We start from the raw sequence: 16313 nt of genomic DNA on the forward strand, positions 1-16313 counted from the left end.
TAGGTGTTAATATAAGGAAAGATCTTCATTGGGGTAATCACATAAATGGGATTGTAAATAAAGGGTACAGATCTCTGTACATGGTTATGAGGGTGTTTAGGGGTTGTAGTAAGGATGTAAAGGAGAGTGCATATAAGTCTCTGGTAAGACCCCAACTAGAGTATGGTTCCAGTGTATGGGACCCTCACCAGGATTACCTGATTCAAGAACTGGAAAAAATCCAAAGAAAAGCAGCTCGATTTGTTCTGGGCGATTTCCGACAAAAGAGTAGCGTTACAAAAATGTTGCAAAGTTTGGGCTGGGAAGAACTGAGAGGAAGAAGAAGAGCTGCTCGACTGAGTGGTATGTTCCAAGCTGTCAGCGGAGAGATGGCGTGGAATGACATTAGTAGACGAATAAGTATGAATGGCGTTTATAAAAGTAGGAAAGATCACAATATGAAGATAAAGTTGGAATTCAAGAGGACAAACTGGGGCAAATATTCATTTATAGGAAGGGGAGTTAGGGATTGGAATAACTTACCAAGGGAGATGTTCAATAAATTTCCAATTTCTTTGAAATCATTTAGGAAAAGGCTAGGAAAGCAACAGATAGGGAATCTGCCACCTGGGCGACTGCCCTAAATGCAGATCAGTATTGATTGATTGATTGATGCTGTTATTCACGCCTGATTATGCAGGAGGCAAAGACCGCCTACTTTCGATTTACTTGTTCATGTGCGGAACTGTACTGACAACGGGTCCTTCAGGTAGATGGATACTTAAACTATAGTATGTGAAGGTGAACCCTCGAATATGAATGTCCCAAAGCCAATGAGCTTGATATCCAGGCATGTCGAGAAAATTGGCTTTGATAAATTTCAAGTGCCTTGTGTCAACTAAACATAGACGAAGTGGTAAGCGAACGCGTAACACCTGTACTTAAGGACTATTTAATGAACAAGAGTGGTGAGCATTGAGTTATCATGTTTCAGTTACACAGATACTAGTGATAAAATATAGGCCCTAATCATAAACCAATAAATATAATTAATTAAAAATACAAGGTGCTTTACGTTGCACCGACACAGAGATGTCTTATAGCGAGGATGAGATAGGAAAGGCATAGCCCTAGCATTTGTGTGGTGTGAAAATGGGAATCCACGGAAATGGGATAGGAAAGGCCTAGGAGTTCGAAGGAAGCGGCCGTGGTCTTAATTAAGGCACAACCCCAGTATTTTCCTGGTGTGAAAATGGGAAAACACGGAAAACCATCTTCAGGGCTACCGACCAGCTGTGAGCTCCCATCCGGGAGATAATGAGTTCGAACACCACTGTCGGCAGCCTTGGAGATAGTTTTCCGTGGTTTCTCATTTTCACACCAGGCAAATGCTGGGGCTGTACCTTAATTAAGATCACGGCCGCTTCCTTCCCATTCCTAGGCTTTTCCTGTCCCATCGCCGCCATAAGATCTATCTGTGTCGGCGCGACGTATAGCAACTAGCAATAAAATCAGAAAACAATAAAGCTTTTCATCTCTACGAAACTACTTCATCCTACAGCTGCTCTAATCTGCTTGTCATATGCATACCTTGGTCTACTCCAACCATTCTTGCCGCCTACAATTCCTTATTCATAAACTATACAAGTCGAAATTGAAGGACCAGCTCTTATGGACCAAGTTATAGTTCCTATGAATCGTTAAAAAGAGTCAGTTCGTTCATGAACGACTCAACACTACCTGGCTCCAGGCAGTTCTCCTATAGCAATGGGCATTAGTTCAGCCCGTAGACAGGCGTAATTTGTAATGTTACAAGTGAGTGGAATTAGTGAAATCTTACTTGGGGAGCGTCTTAGAGGAGAGATGTGTTCTTTGCGATGTCCAGGAACCCACCATCCCGCCCCAAAAAGGACATTTACTTTTATAACCTAATAAAGATTATTACACGCCATGTTCATTTCTGAAGTAGGTACTTGTATTCTTATTGGCCAATGTAAAGTGGCACGTGATCACCTTCCCGTCAAGTATGTTGATGATAATCCGTTGCCAACCGCAGCACAATAAAAGCGCAAGTCGTATACGAAACTAGGGGCCTAACGCCGCTTCTAACCGTCCAGACCAATGGTCTTGTCCACGGCAAGAATCCTAACCGTCCAGACCAATGGTCTTGCCTAGATCCTATCCTAACCGTTTACGAAACTAGGGGCCTAACGCCGCTTCGCGGCTTCTAACCGTCCAGACCAATGGTCTTGTCCACGGCAAGAATCCTAACCGTCCAGACCAATGGTCTTGTCCACGGCAAGAATCCTAACCATCCAGACCAATGGTCTTGTCCACGGCAAGAATCCTAACCGTCCAGACCAATGGTCTTGCCTAGATCCTATCCTAATCGTATACGAAACTAGGGGCCTAACGCCGCTTCGCGGCTTCTAACCGCCCAGACCAATGGTCTTGTCCACGGCAAGAATCCTAACCGTCCAGACCAATGGTCTTGTCCACGGCAAGAATCCTAACTGTCCAGACCAATGGTCTTGCCTAGATCCTATCCTAACCGTATACGAAACTAGGGGCCTAACGCCGCTTCGCGGCTTCTAACCGCCCAGACCAATGGTTTTGTCCACGGCAAGAATCCTAACCGTCCAGGCCAATGGTCTTGTCCACGGCAAGAATCCTAACCGTCCAGACCAATGGTCTTGCCTAGATCCGTATACGAAACTAGGGGCCTAAGTCCGCTTCGCGAATGGCAAGAACAGGGAACAATTCGAAGCATAGTTCCTAAGTACAGAGATTGGCAGCACTGAGCACTGCTCCAGAACATCCTTTCCAAGAAGGCCGCGAGCGAGAAAACAAACGACAGTCGTTACGCTCGTGTGTGAATAGCAATAGCGGTCCACGGGCTGGACTAATGATCTGAAGCGTTTCTCTTTCTCACTGGTGTTTGCGTGTGCATCAACGTAATATTTACTTTTCATTACTTGCAGTGAACCATACGCGATACGATGTCGACATAGGTCAGTAAAATCCATTAGGCTACTGTACTCCTGTTGTTTTTTTGCCATCTTTTAAATTGTGTGTAGCCTATTTGCGCGTGCGCACATCTTAACCTGGCTTGCAACTGTATGTTCTGTTACTTATAAAACTGAAGTACGTAGAAGTTTCTGCAAGAACGTGGTCAATTCATTTTTCAGTTATTTGCTTGTTGTTTATGTCGGCTTACGGTAATGTCAATGTTACGTTGACATTACTTCTAGGATTTGGTGATGTTTTGGTAGTCATTAGGGACTCTCAGTGTAAACAATACTCACCTGTTGCGTTGTTGTACACTTGACATTCCTCTCCACATGTGCTGGCACGATTCTTATTGTCTTTCTTAAATTTTTTTTGTGCGCCAGTTTTCGCTTGTGAAGTGTGCGTTCGGTTTACAGACATGGAAATAAGTATCCATACTAATACGCGAACCTTTTCCGATACCAGTTTTTTTAGGGGTGAGAGGTAAGGAGGTAGCTCTCCCGGTTCCGGTTATTCTGCCAACAGAATGTAAATGAAATCTGAGTTGAATCGATGTGATCGGTCGATATGAATTTTATAAACTTTTATTATCTTAAGCCAACAACTGTCACACACACATTATATAACATTGTATAACATTTCTCGACGCGAATCTTGTTCTTAGCATGAATTCTACAGTTTGGGTTTGTTGTGTAAACAACCACGGCCGACTTGATGCGTCGCTCTAGCTAGCTCCTTACCGGCCTTGACAATCGGGTCCACGTACTGTAATCGGAGTAGTTACACAACTCGACACGTGGCGCTGGCGGCCGACCTATTTGCGGTAGAAATGCATACTTCTTTATGAAAAATATATTGACTTTGGTTGCCGATTTATCGTAATTTAGAGCTATGGAGAATATTACATGGGTTAATACTGTTAAAATGATTAATCTTAAAGGTTACTTTCGTTGATATTTGCCAAAATGATGTCGTGAAATGAAACTGCGGGGAGATGACTTAGTCCAGCTGACGTTCTGATATTGACTCTGATTGCCGATGTATCTTAATTTAGGGAATAAAATAGTATGTTACATTGACTAATATTGTTAAAATGATTAATCCTAAAGGCTACTTTCATTGATATGTGCCAAAACAACGTCGTGAAATGAAACTGCGGAGGATGGAGTAGTCCAACTGACGTTCCTTAATTGTGAGGAATAATAGTAATCGTTTTTATTATCATGGCATTTAGATACATAGCAGAACTTACCACAATGCTTTTGTCTTCTGATGTTAATATTGAGATTAAGTGTCATTGTTCAATTAGAGTTTTAAAATTCTTCAAGCGCTGCTCTCAGGAGTACTTATTTGATTATTGTTTGGTCGAAGGAGCTATACCAGATGAATGGAGAGTTGCTATAGTAGCCCCTGTGTATAAAGGAAAGGGTGATAGACATAAAGCTGAAAATTACAGGCCAGTAAGTTTGACATGCATTGTATGTAAGCTTTGGGAAGGCATTCTTTCTGATTATATTAGACATGTTTGTGAAATTAATAACTGGTTCGATAGAAGGCAATTCGGTTTTAGGAAAGGTTATTCCACCGAAGCTCAACTTGTAGGATTCCAGCAAGATATAGCAGATATCTTGGATTCTGGAGGTCAAATGGACTGTATCGCGATTGACATGTCTAAAGCATTTGATAGGGTGGATCATGGGAGACTACTGGCAAAAATGAGTGCAATTGGACTAGACAAAAGAGTGACTGAATGGGTTGCTATATTTCTAGAAAATAGATCTCAGAGAGTTAGAGTAGGTGAAGCTTTGTCTGACCCTGTAATAATTAAGAGGGGAATTCCTCAAGGCAGTATTATCGGACCTTTATGTTTTCTTATATATATAAATGATATGAGTAAAGGAGTGGAATCGGAGGTAAGGCTTTTTGCGGATGATGTTATTCTCTATAGAGTGATAAATAAGTTACAAGATTGTGAGCAACTGCAACGTGACCTCGAAAATGTTGTGAGATGGACAGCAGGCAATGGTATGTTGATAAACGGGGCTAAAAGTCAGGTTGTGAGTTTCACAAATAGGAAAAGTCCTCTCAGTTTTAATTACTGCGTTGATGGGGTGAAAGTTCCTTTTGGGGATCATTGTAAGTATCTAGGTGTTAATATAAGGAAAGATCTTCATTGGGGTAATCACATAAATGGGATTGTAAATAAAGGGTACCGATCTCTACACATGGTTATGAGGGTGTTTAGGGGTTGTAGTAAGGATGTAAAGGAGAGTGCATATAAGTCTCTGGTAAGACCCCAACTAGAGTATGGTTCCAGTGTATGGGACCCTCACCAGGATTACCTGATTCAAGAACTGGAAAAAATCCAAAGAAAAGCAGCTAGATTTGTTCTGGGTGATTTCCGACAAAAGAGTAGCGTTACAAAAATGTTGCAATGTTTGGGTTGGGAAGAATTGAGAGAAAGAAGAAGAGCTGCTCGACTAAGTGGTATGTTCCAAGCTGTCAGCGGAGAGATGGCGTGGAATGACATTAGTAGACGAATAGGTTTGAATGGCGTTTATAAAAGTAGGAAAGATCACGATATGAAGATAAAGTTGGAATTCAAGAGGACAAACTGGGGCAAATATTCATTTATAGGAAGGGGAGTTAGGGATTGGAATAACTTACCAAGGGAGATGTTCAATAAATTTCCAATTTCTTTGAAATCATTTCGGAAAAGGCTAGGCAAGCAACTGATAGGGAATCTGCCACCTGGGCGACTGCCCTAAATGCAGATCAGTATTGATTGATTAATTGATTGATTGATTGAGGAAGGGGGCTGGACAAAACATAAGAGTCTTACTTTTTCCATATTCGTTGTATGCAGAACATAAATATTTTGACTCAAACATGTTTAAATGTTAATTTCAATATATATAGTTTCAGATTATATTTCATTCATACCTTTCACTAGAATATTAAATACCGGGCAAGCTGGCCATGCTAAATTCAGAAAATAAATTTTACTTGAAATGCAGTAGGGTGGAACAAATTGGCCGCGCGGCGTGGAGCTGTGAGCTTGCATCCGGGAGGTAGTGGGTTCGAACCCCACTGTCGGCAGCTCTGGAGACGGTTTTCCGTGGTTTCCCATTTTTACATCAGGCTATACCTCAATTAAGGCCACGGCCGATTCCTTGCCACTGCTAGCCCTTTCCTATTCCACCGGCGTCATAAGACCTATCTGTGTCGGTGCGACGTAAAACAAATAGCGAAAGAAGAAGAATTTTAAATAAAAATTCAGTGAGAGAAAAGTATTTTGAGTAAATAAAATGTAAACTTTTCTCTGCTCAATGATGATGATGATGATGATGATGCTTGTTGTCTAAAGGGGCCTAACATCTAGGTCATCGGCCCCATTGCTCAGGTAACAACACTTCATACGCTGGCCTTACCGTCATAGCAGTAGTGATTCTTACTTGTCAATGTTTAAATGTTAAAGTTCAGATTATCTTGAACAAAAATGTGTTGTGTTGCTGTCATATGGCAAATACGACACCGCCTAAAGGATTATTCTATGAAAGAAAATTCATGGGTAAAAATGATTAGCGGCCACTCACGGAGGCCCGGGTTCGATTCCTGGCCCTGCCACGAAATTTCAAAGTGGTACGAAGGCTGGAACGGGGTCCACTCAGCCTTGGGAGGTCAACTGTGTAGAGGGTGGTATCGATTCCCACCTCAGACATCCTCGAAGTGGTTTCCCATAGTTTCCCACTTCTCCTCCAAGCAAATGCCGGGATGGTAACTAACTTAAGGCCACGGCTGATGCCTTCCCTCTTCCTTGGATATGTCTTCCAATCTTCCCATCCTCGACACAAGGCCCCTGTTCAGCATAGAAGTTGCGGCCGCCTGGGCGAGGTACTGGTCATCCTTCCCAGTTGTATCCCCCGACCCGCAGTCTCACGCTCCACGATACTACCCTTGAGGTGGTAGAGGTGGGATCCCTCACTGAGTCCGAGAGAAAAGCCAACGCTGGAGGGGTAAACAGTAAGAAAAGAGAAAGAAAGAACGAAGGTAAATACCCGACATAGAAACGGAAAACTAAGAAGTAGTTTTGTCCTGGTCTACAGAGAATTCGTAAAATGATAGTGTCCCTTTGCTTTTTTTTCCTGTTCGGAATACAAAAAAGGCACACAGCAATATATATTCGAATATTTCCTAACACAGTTAAAGAAAAGCAAATCAACACACCATTAAAAAACGAATTAGCACATAAATTAAAATCTTTGTTCAGGACGAAGTTACAGCGAGAAATCACTTTGTTCTTGTTTCCATAAAATTTCTGCTCGAAGTACGAAAAGGTGCACAAGAATGTCTCAAATTCCAAGATTTGTAAACACAATTTTAAAAAATATAATCACCACACTACACAATAAAAAATAAACTCACTAGCGCATAACTATCAGATTTCATTATGAAGCCAACAAGCACCTCATTGCGAACACATTGCTAACATTTACGACAGCAAAACCAAAAAAATAAAACTGGAAATGCGGCAATTTGCGGTATACAGCATCCTGTCAATGGGTAGTAGGCCAGCGCTCCAGCGGCATTATGGTGAAACTTTCCAATTACAGCTTTATGCTGGGCTTCACAAGCGATTGTCAAGGCCGGTATAAGGAGCGCAGCGAGGTATCCAGTCGGCCGTGAAACAACAGTACTAGTACGTAAAGTGTACGCCAGATGTCTCACGGCGATGCTTGTCCACAGCCGACTACAGTTACAAGCCGGCGGCATATAAGTTTGGCAACATGCAGCGGAGGCCAAGGTGAAAGCGCGGGAGCTATCGTGTATGTTGATGCAGCACCTCGTAGAGAACAAGACCTGGTTGCAGTAGCGGCGATTGGGGATTAGAAGTGGGGGGGCAAAAACATATACAGATAACAGAAATTAGCCGGGTTAAGGGATATAGCGGGTGGGGTGACACATCAAAACTGAACAAAAAAGATACAAAATGGTAAGTTTTCGATGCTTTTTGAGCGAATTTCGACAGAAAGGTAAAGGTTGACAGTTTACTAACTTAAGTGCGGCAATAATAGTTTTTTGAGATTTTGATTCAATACTATACTTTCACCAAGGAAACAATATTACACACGTATTACAATTCAATAGAAGTAAGGAGTGATTATAAAATTAAAAATAATTTAGCATTTGAGAAGTCTCCACTACTTGCTGTGGCGCTATACACATCGGTTAGCCGCGACGTACGACATTTTGTGCGTATTTCCGATAATAATTTTGTTAATAATTAAAAATTTGCACAAATTGTTTTTTTAAACCCAACATTGGTCGAACTTAGTAACGGCACGTCATCGGTCGAGGTGTTAGCGCGGCGCTCACGTTAATGAAAAATAAGTGTCCGTCTTTCTTATGTATATCAAATTATCTTGCCAGGAAGTTTCTATTTTTATTCTTTTGTCACCTTGTGGAGCACTTTAATTTATTTTTATCACATTTGGCCTCAAAACCCAAAGTACCGGTAACGTAAGTCATAATGCCTTATTATAAAAATGAACGTCGAGTGCCGTAATAAATGATGAAAATTATTATTTTAAATTTAGAGAATCTATTTACAAATGATATCAAACGATGTAATATACAAAACAACGTACAATATGCCAATGAGAGAACAAAATTATTGCATTATGTACAGTTCATTCATATGCTGAATATTGTCTTTTGTATCCTGCAGCTTCGTTCACTGCTGCTGATAGCACTGATGACACATGGTTATTATATGCTCTCGAAGCCTGACAAGAAATGCACCGAACCATGGAGAAACGATTCTTTCTTTTCGGGCAAAAGCCACATCTCACATTCTCTTTGTTTGTAGCAGGCTGAGGAGTACAGTTTGTTTCTGGATATTGGAGGTATTTTCTTATTCGAATCTTCAGGTCGTTCTGAACTCCTTCCTTTGAAAGTCTTGCCACCATATGATTTCTTGTGAGACCCAATGCCAGAGTTTTCAAAAAATTTCTTCGTTCCATTTTACTGTTAGTGTTGCAAAAGAGGATTACTTGAGCATTGATGGCACCAACATCTAAAAGTGGAAAAAAAATTCTGAGTGGCCAACGACAACATACTCTGGCAACAGTGTACTGTGATTTCATCTTATCAACGATATCTACACCTCCTTTCGTGAGGTTGTACAATATCACCATTGTTGGCTTCTCTTTGTCGCCAGTAGTTGGATCAATTTCATCTGAGTCGTGCATACTCAAAACCAGAACAACGTTTTGGCTCTTTTTGAGAACATACGAAACAACTGTACAATCTTCTCGGAAGGCAAACAGGCTGCTATTTATAGGCCGTTGCTTCGTATTTACAAGTTCCGGTGGCAGTTCCACCTTATTCTTTTTTTAGAGTCCCAATTACTGTCAAGTTATATTGGTGTAGAAGTTCGCGCGTAAGCGGAATAGACGAAAACCAATTGTCCATTGTAACATTTCTTCCCGACCCTTTGATTGGTTCAACAAGTCTCTTGACAATGGCACTTGGTCTAACATCCAACATGTAAGGCCCGGAAGGCTGCCCGGTCACATAAATCTCCATATTCGATGTATAAAACATCCTTGAATCTACCAGAGAAAATATCTTTATGCCATATTTGGCCGGCTTCCTCGGCATGAACTGTCTAAATGCACATCTACCACGAAATGATTCAAGCATTTCGTCAACTGTAGCGTATTCAGAAATGCTGTAGCTCTTCACACATCTTGCTACGAAACCTTCAAACACATTTCTGATCGGGGCTAGTCTATCAAGTGCTTTCCTTGTCAACCTTGTCCGTGCATCATCGAAACGAAGACCTCGCAACAGTAACAGAAATCTTCGGTAACTCATTGTAAGTCGAAAATATTCTGGAGCAGTCCCATCCTTATCCCATAAATCCTCCACAATCTGATGTGACGATTTTTGCACACCTGCTAAATACAAGAGACCTAGAACTGCCCCTATTTCATCAGGATTTGTATCTATAACATCACTTTTCCTGCTGTAGTTACTTCGAATTTTATGAAGGCAATTGTTTGTGTACGCTGTAATTTCTTCAATCACTTCGTTAGGGAAAAATATTTTCCATGCATCAAGAACAGTGCTAGCGTTTTTACAATTTCTCCTTTGACTCCCGGTGGATGAATAACTATATTTCTGTGCTTCCTACGTACTTGTTGGCGTGCTGTATGAGCACGCCAAACGGTCAGTTGGTCCTTACCGATATACTCCACTCGAGGTTCCGTTATTTCCTGCTCATCACCGGCAGATTGTTCACTTCCACTATCATGGTCACTGTTATTTGACTGTTCTGCGTCTGAATCAACTGAATCATCTAACTCTTGAGATGAGCCCATTTCAGTGTCATTATCAGGTTCTTCCAACAGCCACTGGATTACCTGAGCATCAGAACGATCCATAGTTCCTGATGCATACTACATGAAACTTCACCTGCACTGAAATAGCAAACAATGAACTCAAAACATCTACTCGGAGTCTTCTAATTCAATAATCACGATACAACATTACTTAGAATTAAAACGAACACCATCGGTCGAGGTGTCAGCGCAGCGCTCACGACTTCACAAATAAGCAGTCTAAGTCACTCTGATGACAACTTGGCAGCTGTTAACAGCACTATTCGATTGTTGACGTATCGCCGGTGAGTTAGATAGCAGCACACGTCATGAGAACAAAAGAAAAACAAGCAGCGGCCAGATAAAATTTTTGTTAGCGCTGCGCTCATCCCTCGACTGATCTTGGGTTAATAATTCCTACTTTGAGCTGGCTAAAATGGAATAAAATTGTAATGTTTCCTCTACAAAGTGGGGGGAGGGAGGGCGACTGCTCCCCCTCGCCCCCCTTAGTCGCTGCTACTGCCTGGTTGTAATACTTTATAGTGTACTCTTCCTGTGTTAGCGGTAGATACGTGATCCCCAGATCTCTCTGTTTATATCCCACCCAAGTGTTGTACATAAGGAAATGCTGCGCTCTTCTTTCGTGTATAACTTTATGAGTGAGCTAGTGTACAGCTAATGAACTTTCATAATTATTGTAACTGGGTAATTACGTGCCCAATAACTTTCCAAGAAGAAGAACAAGAAGGCCTGGCAACACGAATGAGAGTAGCTGATGACGTATGTTCGCCTAGTCACATGCCAGTAGCTCAGCTTGGTGAATTAGGACGCGTTTCTCTGTTATGTGTGTTTTTCATCGATTATATTGATCTTAATTGAGTCTTGTGTGTTAACACTCGCTTAATATTCCTATTAGTGTAAGTTTAGTTACAGGTGTTAGTACTTATAAATTGTTAATATTAATAAATTGTGTTTAAAGTGCCAGCATGGCCGCCACGTGGGGTTAGAACTGAGTTTATTTTTAATGGTGTGTTACTGTGAATTGCGATCACTGTTTTTCAGATTATGAATAACGATGCCTCAGAAATGCAGTGTTCCAAATTGTAAGGGCAATTATCGCACTGGCCCTAAAGTGAGTGTTTTCTCGTTTCCAACTGACGACTCGGAGAGAGCTAAGTGGTTAAGAGCTATTCGCAGAGATGATTTTGTTCCTTCCCAAAATGCAAAGGTAAGTCTTAGTTATTAGTGTATTATATCTGATTTAAATCATTCAGTGACTTAAGTAGTGGAATGGTCCTTGAATTGGAGTCCTGTGTTGTAGGTGTGCGAGCTCCATTTCAAAACTCATGAGGTTGAATGGACGACCAGCATGTATGATGAGAAAAATGGGAAATTATTGACTGCACCTTTATCTCATCCAAGGCTTGTGAAAGGTTTGTGGATAGGTCTCTAATATATTTGCTATGTGTAAATGAAATAGTAGATTTTTTTGGGGGTGATTTATATTTTACTGATTTAAGCATTTAATTTGGGATGTGCTGAGTATCACAGTATTTTATAGGACTACTGTTGTGGGTATAGTGATATTCTGGCAAAAGTTATACACTATGAAGGCATGTAAGGTATTGTCTTTCACGTATTCTTACTGTGCTCCTTAACTGCAAGTGAGGCAGTTTTATTTATTATATCGCATGAGGGAATATATCTCTTAGTGTGGGTTAATATTTTTAGTTCAGGCTAGACAGCAATGTTATTGTGTTCATTGCAATTATGTTAGGTTCTATATAATTATTGTAAATTACATTCACTCAGTGATTTTCTCTGTTTCCTTGTGTGCTATTCATTTTATATTAATATATTACATATATTAATATAAAATATATTATATATTAGATATATCTAGGGCATGACATAGTCCTATGAAGTAAGTGGTGCCATGAATTTATATCTAGGTGAATGCATTCTAATTTGGTCTAAATGTTTTAGGAGCTGTTCCTTCTCAGTTTCCAAACTGCCCAGAGTACTTGGCTGATACCACCTCTTATGTTAAACAGGTATTTTGTCATTTAACTCGTAGGGTTCATTACCTTGGTGGCACATATCCTACAAAATCATTAACCATCCTTTTCTTTTGTCCGTGGTAAGCTGAGGGGCTAAGGCTTTATCATTTTTCGAGTACATTAGTATTACTAATTACTGAGTTGATGAACCTCTATGAATTCCATTGAAAGGGAATGTGTAAACTCTGAATTCAGTGTTAATCACTGTAAGTTCCTTCAGTAGTAAACATTATTGTTTGAGTAATTTTAAATTCAATTATGAATTTCCTCTTCCAGCATTATAACCTCTTCACACTCTGGTTATGAATTTTCTCTTGGAGAAAGTACTCCTTCCAGCTTTTGTTATTGCATGTAATGAATGTAACATGTATATGTGAAAAATTTGGGATTAATTACTTAATTGATCTCATGTGTGTCATATCTATACTGTACAATGCAGCTGGTTCATAAAGCATGAAATGAGTAGTTCAGTGTGTGTTCTGCTACATTTTTATTAATGTAATGGCAGCAATGCAAGTTCTTAATTAGGTTTATGAGGATTTTAACAATTACTGTTCGTAGAGATTTCCTTTTATATTTTCTCATATCATGTTCACCTCATGTCCATTTCAATTTTAAGCAACCTGGTGAAGTTAAATTGAAAACAATAACAGAAAGTGTCAGGGTGAAGGTCAGTTCAAATGTTATCAGAATTGTCATACTGCTTTTCAATTTTAAGTTCATGTATTTTAATAAGTTGTTTTATTTCCAGTTTAATTTCAATTTTTTCCTGTTCTCGTTATTTGAAACAGGGTCCAAGATAATATGAGCATAGTACGTGCACCTTTTAGCGGTACATGGATACCCTAGAGCTGAATTGATCGACCTTGGGTATTTTCGAGATTCGTATTGACAACCTTTGAAACACAAACTATGAATCGTCAGCAGCCCTGAAGATGGTTTTCCGTGTTTTCCCATTTTCACACCAGGCAAATTCTGGGGCTGTACCTTAATTAAGGCCACGGCCGCTTTCTTCCCATTCCTAGGCCTTTCCTGTCCCATCGTCGCCATAAGACCTGCCTGTGTCGGCGCGACATAAAGCAACTAGCAAAAAAACTATGAATCGCTTATACATTGCTGTGCGACATCTGGCGTACACTGTACGTATTAGTACTGTCGATGTTTACACAGCAAATCCAAACTATAAAATTCATGCTAGGAACAAGATTCGCATTGAGAAATGTTATATAATGTGTGTATGATACAGTTGATGGCTTAAGATAATAAAAGTTTAGAAAATTCATATCGATCGATCATATTATCGATTCAATTCAGATTTAATTTCCATTCAGTTGGCAGTATTACCGGAACCGGGAGCTCCCACCTTACACCTCATCAGCGTAAAAAGAAATATCGCTAAAAGGTGCGGAGACTATACATTTATATACACTGTGGAATTCAAATTTAATTTTGATGACTTGATGAACAAACTATTGTTGGCATGTACTGTATTCTTTGCATAACAGCCAAATTTTGTGAACTCTTCACCCCTTAATTTATATTAGGCTTCTGTTGTAAAAAAAGTTCTGTTTATATGTTATTTTTATTTAATAGTTTTTGCTGTACTTAACATGTTGTTTTTGATCTTTTATCTTTCATCAGCAAGTTCAGTTTTGTGAAAGGAACTGATAATTTTTGACTCTTAAATATATGAAGGAAAGTGTCATATAGGCATATCATTAAATTTGTTCAGTGTTAAGACTCTTTAAAAAATGGAGTTTTTTGCATTTTTGATTGTTCTTTATAATTATCACTATATATTACTAATTTCGCTTCTAACGTGCGCCTATGAGAAAATATTCATAGAATGTAGTTTAACCAGCGTATTTTTCAGTCATCATAAGGAATTAGCTTCATCTACTATCCACTTGCTCTGCAAGAGCTCGTGGAGCCCACGCGCATGACGTCATGAATCATATTGCCAGGCCTTGTTCTCTAGGAGGTGCTGGTTGATGTGTAATGAACTTTGTCCTGGGTTTTGTTTTCTTTTTCACGGATGTGTTTGAGTATATATAACAAGGTAAGTGATTGAATAATCATATGTAGAGCCTATTATCAAAATTATGTAAAGGTGCAGCAGGGATGAGTAGTTTCGACGGTAGAGCTGGCTTCCAAGTCCAACTCAGTCCGGTAGTATTTGAAGGTGCTCAAATACGTCAGCCTCAAGTCGGTAGATGTACTGGCATGTTAAAGAACTCCTACAGGACAAAATTATGGCATCTTGGCGTCTCCCAAAAATCGTAAAAGTAGTTAGTGGGACGTTAAATCAGTTACAATTATTTGTGAATGTGCAGACTGAATTTGGGTTACTAATAAAATGTTTCACGTATTTGCAGATGCCCAGAATATGTTGTGTTCCCATGTATCGTAGCAACTATAGCATAAAAAAGAAGGCTCTGTTACCTCGTTTAGGTTTCCTTCAGACGAGGAATTAAAACAAAAATGGGATATCAATTGGGAACATGGGAAGGATTCAGTCGTGTGCATAAAACATTTCACACAGGAAAGTTATTCAACAGGGGATAATATTTGTGATAGTAAAGGCAACGTAATTATACTACCACCTAAACCTAATTAGCTTCTTCCTAATGTATGTCCAATTATTTTCCCAAATTTTTCAAAATATTTGTCATATCCTGAAGGTAAGAGATTGGAAATGAAGGGTAGGGAAAACAAGAAGATGTAAGATTTACCAAATGTACGCCATTTACTCAAAATTCACCAAGATATGAATGTCACTGTGTATGTTAATAATTGTCAGGTGTCTGTAAAGGAATTTAGCTGATGGTAAAATATCCAAGTGGTCTCAACAAAATTAACATTTATTAAATTATATAGGAGCCACTCCTTGTAGTGTTATTGTTGAATGTGTGCAAAGAAATGTATTAACACTTTAGCGTCGACGTATACATTTGCTTTTTCCGCGGTAAACTGCTGAAATGCCGTATACATTTTTCAGGTTGTTGTGGGCTACGGATGTTCGTAATTTCATTCGTAGATGATAATCAAAGACATATTTTATGTTCAAAGTTACTATTTTTGTGTCCCCCCATTGGGGTGACATATGGTTATTAGGTTGACTATGCAACAGAGAAAGCGCATGTCACCCCTACAGGGGTGACGGCCTTTTTACCTTTGTTGTTGTGGAACACTGTGCTCTGTACTGTGAGCTGTTGAATTACGCACCTTTCAACAAGTTCCTTGTAATTTACAGTTTTGTGACCAGAAATTAATTCATGTTATGTGTTTCTGTGTTGAGTGAGCCATGATTACCGATAGAGAGATAGAAGAACAACCTGAAAAGGGTTCGAGTGTTGAATCAAGAGATGTTGACATTTAGGATTTGCAATGTGATGCCACCTTTTCCGAGTCAGAATTCAACAGTAGTTTGTGTAGTGAGGACACTAGCAAAGATTCCGGTGCTGCATCGGGCAATGATTCAACCAAATCATCAGCCAGTGACAATTACTGGGGAACATTCCCAGGTTTGCAGAAACATTTTTTTAATTCACACGTAGCCCCGGTTTACAATTTCATCTGAGTGTTAAATCTCAACCAGTATGTAAGAATAAAGCAATAATAGACTCCAATCCACATTATTTTCCTTGCCATTAATAATTGAATTCTGATGGTTACGTATGTCACCCCATATGGGGTGACAAATGTCAGAGAAATTCCGCTGTTTGTTGCGCAATGCCCCGCGTGCTGAGAAAGGAATGGGCACTGCGCTGCACTCTATGAACACCTTATGTGAACAAGCAATACAATACAACAGCGAATGGTAGCGCTAGTTTCGTGCAACAGCCTAAAGTTGAAAGGCCTGGACACACTGCCGTGTCAC

The 16313-nt window shown here is 39.9% G+C and overlaps 1 protein-coding gene across 4 annotated transcripts in view; it reads left to right on the plus strand.

Annotated features, from left to right (window-relative positions):
- Nucleotides 1-2833: 2833 nt before the first annotated feature.
- Nucleotides 2834-16313, plus strand: part of LOC136858724 (THAP domain-containing protein 5) — a 74839-nt gene continuing 61359 nt past the window's right edge. For 2 of the 4 annotated variants that reach the window (XM_067138469.2, XM_068229567.1), the window contains exons 1-4: nt 2834-2990; nt 11436-11601; nt 11695-11806; nt 12360-12427. In XM_067138469.2, the coding sequence (XP_066994570.1) occupies nt 11449-11601; nt 11695-11806; nt 12360-12427 (333 nt within the window). In that variant the 5' untranslated portion in view covers nt 2834-2990; nt 11436-11448. Of the gene's footprint in view, nt 2991-3010; nt 3124-11196; nt 11291-11435; nt 11602-11694; nt 11807-12359; nt 12428-16313 lie in introns of those variants that run through there. The other 2 variants (XM_068229566.1, XM_068229565.1) reach the window with 2 other exon arrangements.

This window comes from Anabrus simplex, chromosome 1 (assembly GCF_040414725.1).
Source record: "Anabrus simplex isolate iqAnaSimp1 chromosome 1, ASM4041472v1, whole genome shotgun sequence".
Taxonomy (NCBI): domain Eukaryota; kingdom Metazoa; phylum Arthropoda; class Insecta; order Orthoptera; family Tettigoniidae; genus Anabrus; species Anabrus simplex.